Below are 20778 nucleotides of genomic sequence, written 5' to 3'. Positions count from 1 at the left end.
GTCTCTGGTATTGTCTACAACAAACTGCAGTAAAACCACAAAAGTAACACTTTTCCTCTTAGGAACCATCTTTTCATCATTTTGACCTCAAGAACAAAAAAAATTTAATACATTGCTATAAACCCAATGCAGGATTACATAATGTGTATGCATTTGTCATTCGTTTGTGTTGTCAATGAGGTAGACTGCTGAAAATATCACACAAACACTATTTCTCTCTCAACACACACACACACACAGAGGAAGTGGGTGAAACTTAACTCATCTGTCAAATCATTTCCTTGTAAACTCATTTGCACCAGAGACATCAAACTGCGAACCATCGCCCCCGGTACCAACTGGTAAGTTGGTTTACATAGGCCGCCTGATGTTTCCTGTAGCTTGTTTTCTCATTTTGTAGTTAATTTACGTAACTTTTGGCTTTATTCAGCCTTCTATAAGCTGCCTGTTTCCTGTATCTTGTTTTCTCATTTACGTAACTTTTGGCTTCATCCAGCATTTTAAGATGCCTTCTGCGTCTTGCAAGGTATCACAGTAAATCCGCAGTTGCCTTTTGCACCTGTCACACTTCATAAATCTTAGAGTTTTATAAAAGGTGAAGCAAGTCTATTTCCCTCTTTTTGGTCAGGGACAACTAAAATATGTTCTTGTTTGGATCTATTTCATAGAGTGTAATCTCTGGTCTTATCTGTGTAGTTTCTCTTGAGCTAACAAAGGTTCAATTGAAAAACAATACACGGAAAATATTTTCAGTAATTTAATCAGCAAAAATGAATTCTAAAACCCCCCAAATACTTCCCTTGCAGAAGGCTCTATTATTATATCCCGTTTTAATACAAAGTCAACTGAGGAATTGCATTTCCAACAATATTTTGCATGGCACTGAATGGCCTTTGTGCTGGTAATTGTGAACATGTAGAAACTTTGGATAGAAGAGACTTTAGGTGTGTAAGTACCATCATAACCAACAGACTTTGTTTACACAGGGTTGTATAACACAAATTAAAGTAGCATCCTCATCTCATAAACAATAGTTTGTCTACCAGAGTCCAAGTCAGACTGCCAAGAGAAAACATTCTTTGTTTTAGCTGTAATATGTTTCACATCTGTTCTTCATTCTCGATCTTGTCCTTTTCTCTGGGCTCTGTCCATATTCGTCTTGGGCTGTGGTCCACTGAGTGAGTAATAGCAGGGTAATACTGCGACACATCGTTTGAAGTTCGTAACACGCACACCAAGAGAATGGTTTGGTAAAGTTACCTCTGGTGTCGCTCAGAGCGTTATTCATATTGGCTGCATAAAAGGAGCTTATAGGAGGAAAGAAAAGTATGTGTGCGTTTAGAAGAGACAGTTACCACATGGAGTATGTTCAGAAAAACAGCTTTGAACCTGATTGAGTAACATTTTTGGAAAATTTACATCAAATAAATCAATTATCCTTGGACAGGTCACAAAATAAACAATTTTGATGTCAAGATAAAATAAAATGCTAACCCTGAAATCCATGAGCAGATTCATCAAAGTCCGTCTAAAATAGTAATACAGTAGTTGTAGTAGAACCAAAGAAGAAAATGAGGAAGTTGTTAAGGGTGTTAAGTTCAGTTTCACATTACGTTTTTACAGTCGGTCTCATCAGAAAACTTAAAATACAGCCTAATTAGCAACTGTGCAATAAGGTTATGTTAGCAAGGTAAGGTTAAAAAGAGGGAAAACACATTTTCAGTAGTTTTTAAAAACATGTGTTATGTTCTGGGGGAAATAGGTGGACCCAAAATGCAGAGAGCAGCAGGCAGGCGTTTAGTGCTTGAAAATTTATTATAAACAAAAGAAAACCAGGGTACATACCACAAGGGCCCAGAACAAAAACTCACACAAAATGTGAAGAGACCAGAGAGCAGGATATCCAAAACTCAACACAGAGACCACTGACAGGAAACAAACAAACTGGCAGGAACAAAACACAAACACACAATGATCTGACACAGGACAAGGGGAACACAAAGACTAAATACAGAGGGTAACGAGGTAACAAGAGGCAGGTGACACAAGGGCTGGGAAACAGGTGGAAAACATCAGGCAATCACAAGAGCGGGAAAACAGAGGGAGTAAAACTAGACAAGACAAGACAGAAAACAGACTATCAAAATAAAACAGGAAACAGAACATAAAACAAAACAAGACCGAAAATCACACAAACAGAAGGAAACAAGACATGACAGAAAACCAGGCTACCAAAAAGACAGGAAAACAGACTACAATAAGACAAGACAAAACACCAAAACCATAACAATTTGATGACAACACGTTTGTAGACAAAGTTTCGCAACTTGAGCAACATTTAAGACAAAATGGTCAACGATAGAAATGTTGTTAGCAAGTGCTAACGTCTATTATAATAGCCAACTTCTGCTAATGCTACACCTAGCTAGCTAAATGTTAAAGTGAAAAAATGTACAATGCAATAAATAAAACTATGTTACTTTACTACAACCTAATTATCTCAAACATGTAAATAAATATGTTTTGAGGTTTATCTTTTTACTGAAACCATTTTTAGCTAATGAGAATAATTTAACGTTTTGGAAAACACGCCTAATTTCTTGTAGTTGGATTAAGATGACAAGATTTCAGAAATGAAAACCAAGGACATTTCCAGTCCGGTGGTCAATATATCAATAAACTATCCATTGTTCCATATGCATTTTATTTCCTATCAAATAAAAAAGAGGGATCATTCCGGTTTCAGTGTGTAGAACGCACCGGGCAGAGCAGCAGCTACGCGGCGCTCAAAGATGATGTAGTATAAGAGTGACAACGGTAGTGAGTAGTATGAAAGCCTTTCCTAAACCCAACTGTCCCGTTCTTCTTTACCTAAACCCAACTGTCCCGTTCTTTACCTAAACCCAACTATCCCGTTCTTGTCCCGCGTGTCACGGAAACGTACCTTTTATAGACCCACCCACAAGTTTTTCCTTAACCTAACTGCGTCAAAAGTGACACCAATAGTCCCGACTAAGCACTTTTAGATAAAGTGCATTTAGATATGATGCTAAAGGAGACTTTTAGCATCAATAACAACACCAAAGGCACCTGACCAAGCATCAGTATTTTATGCGATCGGAGTGAAAATGTGTTGAACCAGTAGGCTCTGCTGTCCAGACTGTTTTGGCACATCAAATATTATTTAACTTTGCAGTCTGTTTATAACACACAGTTAAAAACAGGGATATTTCACGGGAAAAAAAGTTTTAAATAATCAAAACATCATGTCTGTACAGCTAAGAAATAGTCTGGCACATAATCCCCTTAAAACCACATCTGGTCGTTTTTTCTCTCTTTAGTTTTTGTGCGACTTAAATAAACACGTTAATAAGTGAGTTTTAGAGGTGCTAGTTTTTTTAGGGCTAGCTGTTTCCCCTGGTTTCCATTCTTTGTGCTAAGCTTACTGGGCTGGACTGGACTGAGCTATTGACCATTCGGATATAAGAGCGGTATCGATCTTCTCATCTAACACTTAGTATTAAAGCGAATAAGTTTGTTTCCTAAAATTTTAACTATTAACCTTTAAAATAACTAATTTGGAAAACTTTCAAAAGTCATAGAGCAAAATAGTCAGTCAAGGCTTTATTCATAAGAATAAAACAGTAGTAAAAGAAAGAAAAACATACAACACAGCCTCGTGAATCAATGCCCTCGAGAGCAATGATGTTTCATATTAATAACTGTTTGCACTAACACACTTGTAGGGTCAGTGTTTCACTGGATGTGAGTACCAACACTCCTGCTGGCTGAATCAAGTTTAGTGAAACAAAACCCTTTCCATCAGTTGTGTGTCTGTCCAAAGCTTTTTTTTCTGCATTGCACTGAAATGGATACAGATGTTTTCAGAGATTAACAACAGAACATTTGCTTTGCTCCATTTCTGTTTTCTTAACTTGAAGATACAATTATCCAACACAACTCTATCTCCATTAACTAAAGATGCCGATACTTGAACAGAGTTTAGAGAAAATGTCAGGTTCCTGCTTTGGACGGCAGCCCTTCCTGCTTGTCACATCCTGGCTAGCTGACAGCTCACATGTTGACAGGCTGTGGTGGCGGCCTCAATCTTACTTTCCATCTGAGGCTTCAGAAGGGGACTTTTTGTTCTGTCTGGGCCTGTGTTTTCTTCCTCTATTTCTACATCAGTCTGGATTACTTTCTCTGTAGCTGTTTCTTATATTCGTAGTTTATCACTCTTTCAATTTGCAGCTAATCAATTTCTTCTCTCGCTGAGACAGGCGAGGAATGTAGGAATATTTGTAGAACAGAGACTAAAAGATAAATGCTGCCATTTAAGGGAAAGATATGTCCTCCCTGGCTTTAACTGAACATGTTGGCAAGCCATATTCTAATAGAAAAATAAAATAGAACTAATTATAGGAATGAGGCAGTGGTTCATTCCATCTTTAGACTCTGTTCTGGGCTTGTGCCTTGTACTGGCCTTCACCATAATCTTGTAAAGACGATCCAGGAAAGGCAATATGTCCTTCACTTTTACTAAGATTATTGCTTTTATCCTCACAGGATCTGATGCAAGCAGTGAGTGCAGATCCAAGGGTGTCAGAGCCCACTCCAGAAGGCCTCAAGAGAAGCCACCTATACATTGGGGTTCTTGAGGAATTTGCCCAAAATATGGCCAAGAACATAATCCAGTCATTTATAAGTCAAATGGAAATGGTGGCGCCTGAGGTGGACTGCCAGGCATCCAGATTTTATCAGAACCAGGAGACGTTAGCTGAAGAGTTAGCCTCAGCAGTGGTTGACGTTGCTCTGAGGGAAGTGTGTGGAAGTCACAACGTCGAGGATCACGACAGTTCCCAGATTACAAAGTCAGCTTTCATAAATGAATCTGACAGCGAAAGATCCACAGATATGGATCCAGGCAAAGAAATCCAGACGTCCAAAGACACCCAGCCCTGTTACCCACCGCTGTCCCAGTCAGGGCTCCCCGTCATGGGATCCCTTGACTACCCCGACGCCCCTCCAACCACGCCTCTCCTCCCTGAGCTTGAGAGGAGCAGACACAGTTTCGCAAGGAAGCTAAAAGGAGGCTTGGCGAAGGTTTTCCTGCCTTCACCTCCTCCGCCGACCCCAAAGGACAAAGAGGACGACATGGACAGAGCTGCCAACAACTCCCAGGTGGAGTTAATGGAGCATCTGATGCACTCGCTGTCCACAGATGATTTGGCAATAGACTCTTTTGAAGCAGGACCTCACCATGGAGCCAAGCTGGAGGCTTTTGCGGAGGCTCTTTCATGTGACATTATTGCCTGGGTCTTGAGTAATAAAAACAGAGAGCAGATAGCCGATAGCGATCTTCATCTACTCGCCCACCAACTGGCTGAAACCATCATCTCCTCCTCCCTTGATGAAGCTAAAATGCTTGTCTAGTATTGGTATCTTAATGTGGTTAATACATACACACACACACACACACACACACACACACACACACACACACACACACACACACACACACACACACAGATATCCACCCACATGTTACCTCCAGGCTGACTGCCACTGCATTTTTATTAAGTATGGTTTACTGCAATAATATTGTTCCATAATGGTCTGAAGTAGATTTCTTGACAGAGTGTATTGCTCAATAAAGTTCAGTTCAAGCTCATCCAGATGAAGTGTTTGATTTTGAAATATTACCTAAGTATTGCAACTGACCATTAATCCAACAAAAAGATGTTTGACTCAAAGTTAAAACAAAATCTGGCACTTGAAATGATGTCGATCCTGGAAGCTGTGTATTTTAGATGCTGGATGATGAACCTAAGGTAATAGTTTTAGGCCAAGATGGAGGAAAAGTGCATTGGCAAGAAAACTAATGGTTCTGAAAGAAATTGTGACTGAGATTCAACTGCAATACACATACATGTCCTGTAGATGGCAACACAGGAGCCATGCTGAGTATCTTCAGCAATACACATAAATGTCCTGTAGATGGCATCACAGGAGCCATGCTGAGTATCTTCAGCATGAGCATGAGGTCAGTGACGTGGAATTAAATCAGTTTTCCATTTGGGAACAAAAGTTTTTTTTTCTATAAATATGCATGTCAGATTGTTGAAGCTTTATTTGTCTTTGTACATTGTTAATAACTTGATTTGTTTGTCTTGAAGTTTTTGTTTTTTTAAGATGTTTTTTTGGGGGGCATTTCTGCCTTTAATGGATCGGACAGCTCAGACATGAAAGGGGAGAGAGAGGGGGAAAGACATGCAGGAAACTGACACAGGTCGACTCAAACCTTGGACCTTCTGCTCTGAGGAATAAACCTCTACATGTGTGCCTGCTCTACCAACTGAGCTAACCGGCCAGTCGATTCAGTTTTTCAACGATGAATGAGAATAAAGACTTTATTTTTGAATATTACAAATGTAATTGCACTTGTCTTTTCACTCATGAACTGAAACCGCCCTTTACGGTTGTTTTTTTTAAATATCACAATCAAGAGATAACTTTTATGAACACAACTCTGGTCAAAGGATGAAATTGCATCATCGATGTTTGATGAGTTTGTATCCCACCACAAGTAAATAGTGCCTGTTTATAATCAAGTGCAATCCTGGAAGTTATTCGGGTATTTACCCTTAATTTTCCTATAAAACTTTATAGATTCAGCGATTCATTCATCCCCTGGACTGAACTGAATAGTGGCATTTGGGAAGTCTGGCTCAAATGAAACAAATTTTCATACTCACTTACTTACTGAAGTCCAATCCGAGAGAAGAGGGAGCCACAGTGCTTAAATGAAACAGTGATGTGATCCTGCAGAAAAATAAAAGAAAACCCTTGTTTTTCTTTCCAAAGGTTTCTTCTTTTATTAAAGTAATACAGTGCCCGTTGAAAATGTGCCTGTTTGGAAAGTTGCTTGGCCTATGGTATTGCTGCTTGTAGAATTCTTCAAAACTAAATTGTACCCCAAAATTACTTACAGAAGGACCCAAACCACTTAATATGCAACTCCACTGCAGCCTACTACTGACTTACAGTGTAGGCTAAGTCTACATCAGAGGAAGACATTGTACTTCATATTAACCTGACAGAGAACGCTGCAGATTCAGAGTGTAATCACAAAATATCACAATGAAAATGTGGAGTAATCAGACATTAGCTGGGTATTTTGGTGACAGTAATGTTATTAGTGTTGTAAGTTAGCAGTAGACTTAATTAACCCGAACCAGGGTGAGTCTGATGAAAACTGCTGTGTCTGCCCAGTTCAGCTCTGAGATTTTCTCGCATTGCACAGCACTGTGAAGGAATAATCTCAGAGATTACAATATGTTCTGCCTCTGTTTAGAAGTGAATGTAGGCTTGAGCTCACAGCAACGTAAACTATATAGGCTCGTGTTTGGTTTATCTCCAGCAATCATGTAGCTAACGTTGGAAGCAGGAAAAGAGTCAAAGGCTGTGAAAAGTTCAACGTAGCGATGTTTGCGCATATCCAAAAACCTGTTAATATCCAAGTCTTTGAAAATGTTTAAAAGTAGCTGTGTTTCTCCTTATCAGGTCTGCAGCCTTGCAAACTGTTGGCTGGTTGATTTGTGTACAGCAACCATAGCAACGCACAGAGCTGACCATAAGCCGTAAACAGGCAAGAGGCCATAAACTGGGTGTAAACTGCGGTAAATACCCTGAATGAGACACATATTCCGAATGCGCTGTATACAGTACATGTCCAAAGAATGCCTCTAAAACACGAAGAAGACAATGATTCCTGCTGCCTTTGGTGGTCCTCTAACTTTTCCTCTAGAACCTCCATGAGGTTCACATTTGTGGTTTTAAGTGAAATGTCTCAACAACTGTAAAATGGATTGCCTTCGAAATTGAAACACATGCATTCATGACTGTATGAACTTTGGTGAGCCCTTAACTTTTTGTCCAGCGTCATTATCAGATCAACATTTTTACTTGTTTGGTTTGGTTGCTTTGGTTTATAACTAATTACGTGCAAAACTAATCAGCTTCAGATGTATTTTGTGTTTAGCGCTAATAATGCTAATTAATGCGATCCCAGGAGTCCAGTGAAGATCTGTGAATTTTTAAAGGCTTCACCACAAAACACTGCACAGGGATTTATAATCAGACACAGGATTTTCTCTCTCTCTGAACTCTGGAAACCTATCACGTTGGCAAATATTTGATCTTTTGTTGCGACAATCACAAGCTAAACAGTAGCAATATTAGCCTGGCTCAATTTTCATTTTCCTTCAGTACTCCGTCTGGGTTTGCGGTATATTCTTGGGTTTTCTCCTGCCAAATCTTTACTGGTCCAATCAGCAAACAGAGGGAGTGGCTGAGAACGATGACGTTGAGGTTGTGCGCTAGTTAGAGTTGTAGTTCCGTAATGGCGGAGAAAGATGCAAAGGCCTCAGCCTACATGGGGCGCACACTCTTACTGGGTGAGCTAGCTGTTAGTGGCCATGATGTTGTGGCCCTCCTCCCCACGGAGTTTGGAAAAAGTTTGATTTTCCAGCTCGCTCCGTTAGTGGTGAAGGAGTTGGCTAACACGAGCCGATAAGCCGATAGTTGTTGTTGACATACGTCACGAGTCACAACCAAACGTTAGCAATTGGTTACTGCAGATCCAGAGTAGCTCTGGGCAGATCCAATAGTTTTAAACTTCAACAGAGTACCCGCCTTCAAGGAAGTTAACACTTGTCAATGGAGAGTGGCCAGACTCTCTGTACAAATGAAATGTACGAGAGTCTGGTAGGACCAGGCTATAGCAATTAGGGCAGTCACGTTACAAAGTAATCCACCAGCAATGGTCCTTTGCATGGATTCCACAGTTTTGGCGCTGGCACCCCGACTGCGCCATTGGTCTGGTCTCATTCTAATGATTTTTGAATTTGAATTTTTTTACGCAGAGCGTAAGTCAGTCTGAACTGGGCCTAAGATGATGAACATAGTAAATATAACCTGCCTAATATCAGCATGTCAGTATTGCCATTGTGAGCATTTAGCATGCTGATCTTAGCATTTGGCGCAAAACCTCACAGACCTGCTAGCATGGCTATCAACTCTTCTCTAATATTTAGGCTTAAATAAAAAAAATGTTTACAGGTAAAAAGATATAGAAAAATCATACAATTTCCCCTCTCTAAAACTGTCTGCTGTTTTAAAAGATTTTTGGAGCTAAATTCCACAAAACCTAGCTGTTAATTTGAGCCACATATGCACACAAACAGAGAACAATACACACACGTTAGCCTGGCTGCAGTGTGTGATAGTCCCTTGGCTCTGATACCTAATATGTCATGGAATGCTGAACTTTGAACTCCCACTGCTGATCACCATTATGTTTTCTCACCATGGGACACCAACAGACACACTCATGCACATGCACACAGTCACACGTGCACACAGATAAGCTGCAGGGATGGGTGGACAGCTGTGGTGTCAGAGGACACACTCGCTCTCTCTCTCTCTCTCTCACTCTCACACACACACACACACACACACACACACACACACACACACACACACACACACACACACATCTGGAGAAATGCTTGTTGTGTTGTCAGGTGGTTGGCTGCCAGAAAGCGAGGGAGACTGAGGGAGGAGGCGTGATGACACACAGAGGATGTATAGCAGGAGGGTTTCTATATACTATAATGGAAAATAAATGTAAATTTAAAAAAATAAATCTCTTTTGGAGGGTAAACGCACCTAAATTTAATGTTTTAACCCTTTATGTAAGTGAAACCATGTTTATCCGCCAGATGTAAAGAGTATATCTAAATTAACACCATACATTGCCATAGTAAGTATTTTTCATGGAGATGGGGAGGACTTTATTGGAGTTATTACACCAATTACACATCCTCTATAAATACACTTTTTTTACACTTTGCACAAGTCAAAAGTATTTTTAAAGGGATTTTCACTCAACTATGGTACAAAAATACAATCTCGAGGCACCTTCGCTTTGATGTTTTGCAGTTTTCGCTTTGAAGATTGTTGAAAAAGGTTTTGTGTAACAGGATAAGACCCTAAGTTTATGTATGCTAATATATATTTGGCCATTTCTGACCATTGGTGGCAGCAAACAAACTGTAAACACTACATCAACATAGACTAAGTTGTTATCTCGAAGTTGTTAGCAAACAGTTGGCTAGTTACATATATCTATATAGCCATAGCAACATCAGCATTTACTGAAAGTGCTGTTTCTGGCCACCTGATGAATATAAGTCTAATTTTCACTCTCCTTGTATCTCTGTTTTGGTCTCCACCAACTCCTGAGGGAAATATCTGGCTCTTTAGCTGCCAAATGCTCCACTATGTTCACCAGCTAGTCACTAACTTTGTCTGTCTGCTGTTTTGGTACTGGTCAAATAAAATAATGATCTTAAATGTTGAAATGCTTCATAGAGCTAAGGGGAACACTAAGATTGCAACCCTTTACATTACACAAAATGTTTTGATCCATTGTTCATCACATTTTGATGGCATGGGATTCACTATTATAATATTGCATTAGAGGATTGAAGTATTCTTGCATCACTGACGTTTTGGCAAAATTGTTTCCCCTCTTCGCTCGTGACGGCACAGCTGCCTACGGCCATTTTTTTTAGCAACATTCCAATAAATCTTATTTGACTGCATCTCAGTGTTGTGCCAGGATCACACAGACACTTGAATGTGTATCTTTTATGCTAACCCAAAATTGGGGGTTAAAAACATTGGAAATAATTTGTAGCATTCTTTTTCAGATAAGTTTGATTGACAATGTGTCAGTGTCTGGATCAGATTAATGTTCCAAAATTTTTTTTTAACATTGAAGTCAATGAGAGCAAGCTTCAAATCCTTCAAATCCTCTTCTGCTTCAAAATGTATCTCCTCCTACATTCTTTCACCTACAGACATGATTCAAACTTTAAACTGTTTACAAAATATTTAGGTATTAGGTTTTGGCTTTTTAGTTTGATATTCTTTACAGTTGTTGTGAAAAAGCTGTTTAAGTTTAGTGTACATTTCAGGAAATTGTATCGATTAAACAGAGTGTGTATGTAGCTTCTTAGAGTGAGTGATGTTACAGATTAGAGTGTGGAGCTTCGAAAAAATGATCTTTGGCCTTGCTCTATAAACTGCTCTCACACCCACAATTTTTACTTGCCATACACAATTCATACATCAAAACGTAGGTATTTTTGTCTAGTTTCTGCCAATGTGCTCAGTTTTGCAATATGTACTTATACTTTTGGCTCGGTGAGCTTCCAAACGACAAGAGTTCCACATCTTCCTCCATTCGCTGCCCTGTTTAACATTCTCCACATTTCTGAGCGAAAAGCAGAGCGAACCACTTTTTTAAATCGCTGATATGCCCACATTTTTAAGTTTATCAACATAAATTTTATATGGATGTGTTCATAAAGACCTTGCCGTGGTCACGATTAAATCATTTCACTGATACCCCTTATCGTTTTAGCAGTCTGAGCCTTTATTTGAGAGCTTGCTCTGTGTGTTTGAATAGCTCTAGTGTGGCACAGCTGACAGTTTCAGCAGGTGACATGGTCGTTAACCTGATTAAAGATCAAAGAGATCTCATCACAAACTTTAAAGGGTGACCGTACTTTTTTTGGCTCTCCGTAACTTCTATATACGTTCAGCTATTAAAACCATTCACCTTTTAAAATGTTCAGCTTTTTCAGCTAATGATAGGACTTCAACTTTTTTCTACTATTCATACTTTTTTAAATATTAAGACATTTTCAGGTAATTCATTTCAACTTTCATCTTTGACAGTATTACAGTTAATCTTCCAGCTTTTCTAACAATGTATTTTAGCTCTTCACTTATTTAGGTAATGCAGTTTAGCTTCCAACTCTGACAATTTTCCAGATGTTTCAGCAGTGCAATGCATTTGTGCTTTAAGATTTTTCATACAATTTGTTTCATATTTCTGCATATGTGGGTCATTATCAGTTAGAAAATATACTCAGACCTCACAATGTTCTACATATTTTGTCATTTTTCAACTTTTAAAGCCGACAATTCAGTTTAGCGTCAATTTTTAACTTTTTAATGAAATTCATACTTATTAAAACTACTCTCACAACTTCAACTTCTTCTTATTATTTAAGCTATTCATCCAGTTTAGCTTTAATTCAGCTATTCAGCATTCCCACACATTTTCTGCAGGAAATGCATTTTCTAGTTCAGCTTCCCGTTTTAAATGTGAAGGGTACGGTGGCCGACAGGGGCAAACGCCCTGCAACTTCAGAAAACACACGCAAATAGACAAAACACAAGCAAATTAAGAAAATAACTTCATTAATTTGACAACACATGCACAGCATTCAGCAAACGCGCTGCAAATGCACACACCACAACCAAATACATAAACGCACTGCAAATACACACAACACAATCAAATACATAAATGCGCTGCAAATACACACAACACAATCAAATACATAAATGCGCTGCAAATACACACAACACAACCAAATACATAAACACACTGCAAATACACACAACACAACCAAATAGATAAACGCACTGCAAATACACACAACACAACCAAATAGATAAACCCACTGCAAATATGAAACGATGCAAAAAGAAAAGCACACAAACCCAGAAAACAAATGCAACAAAAAAAAGCAGCATCCAGATTACACAACGGAAGTTCTCCAGACCTCTAGAGGGAGCAGCTAAGTGGAACAGCTTGATTTTCAACCCCACGGGGAGAGAGCGCTCTGCCTTTTTATTAGAGTCAGGTATGGCTGCAGCCTGGAGAATTCCATAGACTGTATATTAAATTCATCCATCCATCCATCCATCTTCATCCGCTTATCCGGGGTCGGGTCGCGGGGGTAGCAGCTCCAGCAGGGGACCCCAAACTTCCCTTTCCCGGGCCACATTAACCAGCTCCGACTGGGGGATCCCGAGGCGTTCCCAGGCCAGGTTAGAGATATAATCCCTCCACCTAGTCCTGGGTCTCCCCCGAGGCCTCCTCCCAGCTGGACGTGCCTGGAACACCTCCCTAGGGAGGCGCCCAGCGGGCATCCTTACCAGATGCCCGAACCACCTCAACTGGCTCCTTTCGACGCAAAGGAGCAGCGGCTCTACTCCGAGCTCCTCACGGATAACTGAGCTTCTCACCCTATCTCTAAGGGAGACGCCAGCTACCCTCCTGAGGAAACCCATTTCGGCCGCTTGTACCCTGGATCTTGTTCTTTCGGTCATGACCCAGCCTTCATGACCATAGGTGAGGGTAGGAACAAAAACTGACCGGTAGATTGAGAGCTTTGCCTTCTGGCTCAGCTCTCTTTTCGTCACAACGGTGCGATAAATTGAATGTAATACCGCACCTGCTGTGCCGATTCTCCGACCAATCTCCCGCTCCATTGTCCACTCACTCGCGAACAAGACACCAAGGTACTTGAACTCCTTCACTTGGGGTAAGGACTCATTCCCTGCCTGGAGAAGGCACTCCATCGGTTTCCTGCTGAGAACCATGGCCTCCGATTTAGAGGTGCTGATCCTCATCCCAGCCGCTTCACACTCGGCTGCGAACCGATCCAGTGAGTGCTGAAGGTCACAGGCCGATGATGCCATCAGGACCACATCATCTGCTAAAAGCAGCGATGAGATCCCCAGCCCACCGAACTGCAACCCCTCTCCACCCCGACTACGCCTCGATATCCTGTCCATAAATACTACAAACAGGATTGGTGACAAAGCGCAGCCCTGGCGGAGGCCAACTCTCACCTGAAACGAGTCCGACTTACTACCGAGAACCCGGACACAGCTCTCGCTTTGGTCGTACAGAGATTGGATGGCCCTGAGAAGGGACCCCGTACTCCCGCAGCACCTCCCACAGTATCTCCCGGGACACCCGGTCATACGCCTTCTCCAGATCCACAAAACACATGTAGACTGGTTGGGCATACTTCCAGGCTCCCTCCAGGATCCTTGCGAGAGTAAAGATCTGGTCCGTTGTTCCACGACCAGGATGGAATCCGCATTGTTCCTCTTCAACCTGAGATTCGACTATCGACCGAACCCTCCTTTCCAGCACCTTGGAGTAGACTTTACCGGGGAGGCTGAGAAGTGTGATACCCCTGTAATTGGCACACACCCTCTGGTCCCCCTTTTTAAAAAGGGGAACCACCACCCTGGTCTGCCACTCCTTAGGCACCGTCCCAGACTTCCACGCAATGTTGAAGAGGCGTGTCAACCAAGACAACCCCTCCACACCCAGAGCTTTAAGCATTTCTGGACGGATCTCATCAATTCCTGGGGCTTTGCCACTGTGGAGTTGTTTAACTACCTCAGCAACCTCCACCAGGGAAATTGATGCCAATCCCCCCTCATCCTCCAGCTCTGCCTCTCCGAACTTCTCCCACACACGCTGCTTTGCCTCTTTCACGGCAGAGGCTGCAGCCCTTCGGGCCCTTCGGTACCTTGCAACTGCCTCCGGAGTCGTCTGGGATAACATATCCCGGAAAGACTCCTTCAGTCGGACGGCTTCCCTGACCACCGGTGTCCACCACGGTGTTCGTGGGTTACCGCCCCTTGAGGCACCTAAGACCCTAAGACCACAGCTCCTCACCGCAGCTTCAGCAATGGAAACTTTGAACATTGTCCACTCGGGTTCAATGCCCCCAGCCTCCACAGGGATGCACGAAAAGCTCCGCCGGAGGTGTGAGTTGAAAGTCTGTCGGACAGGGGCCTCCTCCAGACGTTCCCAATTTACCCGCACTACCCGTTTGGGCTTACCAGGTCTGTCCAGAGTCTTCCCCCACCCCTGACCCAACTCACCACCAGATGGTGATCGGTTGACAGCTCCGCCCCTCTCTTCACCCGAGTGTCCAAAACATATGGCCTCAGATCAGATGAAACGATTATAAAATCGATCATTGACCTTTGGCCTAGGGTGCTCTGGTACCAAGTACACTTATGAGCATCCCTATGTTCGAACATGGTGTTCGTTATAGACAATCCATGACTAGCACAGAAGTCCAACAACAAACAACCACTCTGGTTTAGATCAGGGAGGCCGTTCCTCCCAATCACGCCTCTCCATGTGTCTCCATCATTACCCACGTGCGTGTTGAAGTCCCCCCAGCAGAACTATGGAGTCCCCGACTGGAGCCCCATGCAGGACTCCACTCAAGGTCTCCAAGAAGGCCGAATACTCTGAACTCTTGTTTGGTGCATATGCACAAACAACAGTCAGAGTTTTCCCCCCACAACCCGCAGGCGTAGGGGAGGCGACCCTCTCGTCCACCGGGTTAAACTCCAACGTAGCGGCGCTCAGCCGAGGGCTTGTGAGTATCCCCACACCCGCCCGGCGCCTCACACCCTGGGCAACTCCGGAGAAGAAAAGAGTCCAACCCCCTATCCAGGAGTATGGTTCCAGAACCAAGACTGTGCGTAGAGGTAAGCCCCACCAGATCTAACCGGTAGCGCTCCACCTCCCGCACAAGTTCCGGCTCCTTCCCCCACAGAGAGGTGACATTCCACGTCCCCCAGAGCCAGCCTCTGCTGCCCGGGTCTGGTCCGTCGAGGCCCCTGACCTTCACTGCCACCCATGTGGCAGCGCACCCGACCCCCAGCGGTTCCTCCCACAGGTGGTGGGCCCATGGGATGGAGGGATGTCCGCCACGTAGCTTTTTCGGGCTGTGCCCGGCCGGGCTCCGTGGCAAACCCGGCCACCAGACGCTCACTGACGAGCCCTCCATCTGGGCCTGGCTCCAGACGGGGGCCCCGGGCTTCCTCCGGGCAGGGTCACTTCATCCCTTCCTCGATTTTTCATAGGATTTTTGAACCATTCTTTGTCTGGCCCCTCACCTGAGACCACTTTGCCTTGGGAGACCCTACCAGGAGCACAAAGCTCCAGACAACACAGCCCTCAGGTTCATAGGGACACACAAACCTCTCCACCACGATAAGGTGATGGTTCCCGGAGAAATTCATATTATTATTATTAATAATAACATAATTTATTAATAATATACATACGTCTATGCTCCCGTCTCATGCCCTCCAGGCTGGTGCCGTCCCCGAGCTTTGGCTTTTCAAAATAAAAGCTTGCGTCTGGTCCGCTGTGTGTTTGTACTTTGGTGTGTTGGATGTTTGTGAAGTAAACAGTACAGCAATCATGCTAATGAATACAATAACTTTTTGATCAGATGTCTTAGTTACAACAGGATGGAGCTAGCAAAGCAGTTTTGTGTTTATATGTGCGAGCAGGATTTATTCAGTTTGATAAATCCCACGGTAAATTGGCTGGTTTACTAAACAGGGAGGGACTAGAAATCCTGTCTGTTTTTTGTATTTCAAGAGCGAATTGCTCCACAATATGAATACAGATTGATCACTTATTTTGTTGGTAACCGTTGTTGTATAATCACAATATTACACTTGAGGAGGCCTATACTTCAGTAATGCGCCTTTCGGACCTCGAAATTAAACCCTCTCATGTAATATGGCTTAAACAAACGTCAACGTTAAACGCTGATGCAGTTTTAAATGTTTTATTACGAGTTTACAGACGTCTCTGCTGATTGAGTATCACCTGTGACCTGAGCCGAGACACACCCACCAAACATATCTCAAACATAGACTTAAAATGTACAGTCTATGCAGTTGCTCTCTCTCTCTCTCTCTCTCTCTCTCTCTCTCTCTCTCTCTCTCTCTCTCGCTCTCTCTCCTGTCAGAAAAGAATCATGTGTGGTTGCCTGAATTTCTGTACATAATAAAATAGCCAGAGAAACTGACAAGCACAAATCTGGAAATACATATGAACCAGGTCTGATACCTATCTGTCTTCAGCGTCAGTGTAGGTAGGTAGGTAGGTAGGTAGAAGACAGCATTTTAAGTCTGCTGAGTGCAGTAATCTAATTTATGATGGTACCATTGGCTACTGGCTCTAAATTCATAAATCTGAGTGAGGTGGGATTAGCGAACCCAAAACCCTTATATGTGATGGCAGTGTTGGGAAGTAACGGAATACATGTACCGGCGTTACGTATTCAGAATACAAATTATGAGTAACTGTATTCCGTTACAGTTACAATTTAAATAGTTGGTATTTAGAATACAGTTACATTGTTGAAATCAATGGATTACATGACGATACTTCTCTGTTTCACTAGTTTATTCACTCTCGCAACTCCATGCATTTCCCAGAAGCCCCAATATGAAATGATAGAGGTAGAGATGGAGCCGGAACCGGCACAACAGAGCCAGGGCAGGAATGCGTTTCTATCTTGGAAATTCAAAACGAAAAATAACTGTGCAGTGCAACCTCTGCTTGACAGCAAGCAACCTCCTTTCAGCATTTTTATTAGCCAAGGGTAGTCGTCTGCTGTAGTTTTAGTGGTCACCTTGCCATTTTATAGTTGACGTGCGACTTTACATTCTCCTACGTGCTGATTTACTATCTCCAGAGCCGTTGAAAGACTGACTAGCCCCGTTTGACATGCTAGCTAACGTTAGCTAAAATTAGCTCGTGGTAGCTTAGACTGCGGTTAGATTTTTGTAGTATGCAGTTCGGGACTACAAATACACAAATCTATCTGCTTGTTTAGGTACACATTCAGCCAGTTGGAATAGAAGAACAAGAAGTAATCCAAATATTCAGAATACATTACACAGATTGAGTAACGTAACGGAATAAATTACATTTTTGGGCATGTATTCTGTATTCTGTAACGGAATACGTTTTTAAACTATCCTTCCCAACACTGTGTAATGGTAAAATATGAGAGGCACAAACTGGGGCTAACTTGTTTCAGACAGATCTTGACATGATGCATGCAGTCTGTCTGGCATCATAATCACCTTTCTGCTGTTCATCAAAATGCCCAGTATGTCTCAAACAGTCAGATTTACACCAGGAGAAGAGACAACTTGTCACTATTGGAATTCATTGTAACAGCTGTGAATCCAAACAGACTACAGGCTTTGTTTCTCACTCAAAAGATGCAAAAGAAAGAGAAATTCTACATCAAGTCAGCCACAGATAGGATTATTTACATATTTGATATATATGCATATATATATATCGTATATGCAAGCATTTGGGAAGAGGAATCAGTGCAGATGCCAAGTATCATCCTCTTGCAAACTCATTTGGCTGTTTATGACCTTGAGGTGTTAAAATATCATCCAGACAAAGACCTTGCACAGTTGTAGCAGAATCTACCCTTAAGGAGTCGACTGTGGAAAGTATTTCTTTTAACACCATACATGTGGTTTTCACCGTTTTGTTCGTCTGTTTGTTTGTTTGTTAGCAGGATTACGGGAAGACTACTAGCTCGGTTTTCATGAAAGGGGCATGTTATCAGAATACAGCATAGAAAATATGCTTACAAATATAGGAAATATTAGATAGAACAGCACAATGTAATTCTGCTATCACATTCATTATAAATTTCACTTTTATTTTAAACAAATTTCCGAATAGAATACACATTTTCTATAGGCTCAGTCTGCCACTTTTTCTAAAAAACAATTACAGTGCTGGTTCCATTGTATCAGAATTGTGGATAATCTTCATGGAAACATTAATTGGTCATGTGACGAGGGCTGGGGAAATTGGCAGAACAGGCAGCCAAGTGACAGTACTCTGATCCAATGGAAAATCACAATTGTCATATTGACAGCACTCTAGCCCCCTTTTGGGCCCAGCCCTGCTGTGGCCCTCTGATGGTCCATAGCTGTCTGACTGGCAGCGACCCAAGCTCATCTGCCTCCCATCCCTGGTAGACAGCTTTGACTGCTGGGCACACACAGACCACTCTCCAGCTGTTTGTGGGGATATAAAAGAAACAAAGACAAGTCTGTTGTTCAGACCAGTGGTTCTCAAAGTGGGTGCCTTGAGGACGCTCCGAGGATGCCACATGATTTAACGTATCATTGTCTATTTATCGTGGGTTTTTTATAACATGAACCGACCAAGAAAACTAAAATCAGACTGAACACAACTCAACACAACGGCTTAGCGGACAGGATTTGGCTGCTTGTACTGTAAAAGACTGTGGTATTGCTCATTAACTGACATCATACATGTAGCTCTACATTAACCTGGATCCAGAACTCACGTCCCATTAAAATGCCTGCAACCTTTTTTTTGTTTGCTTGTTTGTCCTTGTACACCTTGAATAAGCTAATTGTAATTTTGAGGAAAATGAAAGAAATGCATGCAAGACTTGTTCATTTTAAGTTACATTCTCATCTGTAAATCTGCAGAGCAGCTTTTTTTCTGAGTAACTGAGAACGGGCCTATATTATTTTACTTCATAGTGAGATAATATATATATAATATCAATATATCATATTTAGCTTGTGGTGCCATGATAAAATCATTTCTTTGAAGTTGTGCCATGGTCTAAAAACGTCCAAAGACTCTCTGTTTTATGGTGATTTAAGACAGGATTGAGGCTTTATGGCATACAGAAATATACTGTCTGCAGCAATAAAATCTAGATGTAGTCATCTCTCCATGAGGTCTTATCTTATCCAATGAAGTCAGGTTGAAGTCAGCGGCCTGTGTGCAGCTTTGTGATGTTTTTGGAAAGCTACATTAATGTTAAATATTTAAACGTGGCTACACTTGTTTCAAAGTGATAAACTACGGGGTGTCAGAAAAATATTTGCTCTCAAAACAGACCACAGGCATGCAAACAAACACTGGACGGAGCAGCTCGGAGAACAGAAAGAAGAGAGAAAGGGTGAAGAAAGAGATTATTTTGCCATTTATCTATTATTAAAAAATCCAAACAAGAAAAAAAAGAAGATTTGGTCCAAAAGAGCAGTTTTTGTGATTAATCTGACTATTATTTAACCTATTAAGTTTGTATAAAATGTCAGAAACTGTGAAAATTGCTTGTTTTGCTCAACCAACAGTCCATCCACCAAAGGGTTTTCACTTTAATAATATCAAGTAGTAGAAAAACTAGCAAATGTTCATATTTAAGAAGCTAAAAGAAGTGAATTTGTGTCATTTTTGCTTAAAAATGACTTAAAGTGCTCATCATTTCTTTTATTGTGTTATATATCTTTTTTGTGCACATTATAGGTTTACAAAGTGAAAAAGCCCAAAGTTCACCCCAAAGGGACTTACCATCTCCAACAGAAAACACTGTTCACTAACTGCTCCAAACAGCTCTATTGTAGTCCAGCCTTTACTTCTGTGACGACCGTGCGTCACTTTATAACACACGTTATAATGCTCGCCTAGCTGCTAGCGTGGCACGCCCTCATACTCTGCTTCTGATTAGCTAGTAGTCCTTACCTAGCTACTGCGTATGTGCGACTCCCAACAAAGATGGAACAGAAGTGAGATGTCTCACTCTGTAGCTAAAACAGAGAGCTCAACACACAGGGTGAAAAGAGGAGCTGCAGCAATGTGCAGTACAACAAAAATATGGTGTTTTCTGAAAACTAAACCATGTAAACCTATTCTGGTACAACCTCTAAATACAATTATGAACCTGAAAATGAGCATAATATGAGCACTTTAACAATTCAGTTATGCCTTGAAAGCACCATTGAAACTGTGTGTGTGTGTGTGTGTGTGTGTGTGTGTGTGTGTGTGTGTGTGTGTGTGTGTGTGTGTGTGTGTGTGTGTGTGTGTGTGTGTGAGCGATTAAGTGAGTGAGTATTTGTACAAAAACACTTAATTAACAAATTTACAAGTTGTACAGTTTTACATACAGTACAGTTGTACACATTAAATAGTGCTAATGCATTGAAATC

General features: G+C 41.7%; 1 protein-coding gene across 1 annotated transcript; it reads left to right on the top strand.

Annotated features, from left to right (window-relative positions):
* Nucleotides 1-235: 235 nt before the first annotated feature.
* On the top strand, nucleotides 236-5671 carry LOC144534361 (uncharacterized). Its single transcript, XM_078276261.1, has 2 exons — nucleotides 236-341; nucleotides 4567-5671. The coding sequence occupies exon 2, from the start codon at nucleotides 4573-4575 to the stop codon at nucleotides 5431-5433; it is 861 nt and encodes a 286-aa protein (XP_078132387.1). The 5' UTR covers nucleotides 236-341; nucleotides 4567-4572; the 3' UTR covers nucleotides 5434-5671.
* The last annotated feature ends 15107 nt before the right edge of the window (nucleotides 5672-20778 follow it).

Source organism: Sander vitreus, chromosome 19, assembly GCF_031162955.1.
Source record: "Sander vitreus isolate 19-12246 chromosome 19, sanVit1, whole genome shotgun sequence".
In the NCBI taxonomy this organism is placed as follows: Eukaryota; Metazoa; Chordata; class Actinopteri; order Perciformes; family Percidae; genus Sander; species Sander vitreus.
Note: the sequence above shows the minus strand (reverse complement) of the source record. Positions and strands in the feature narration are given on the sequence as shown.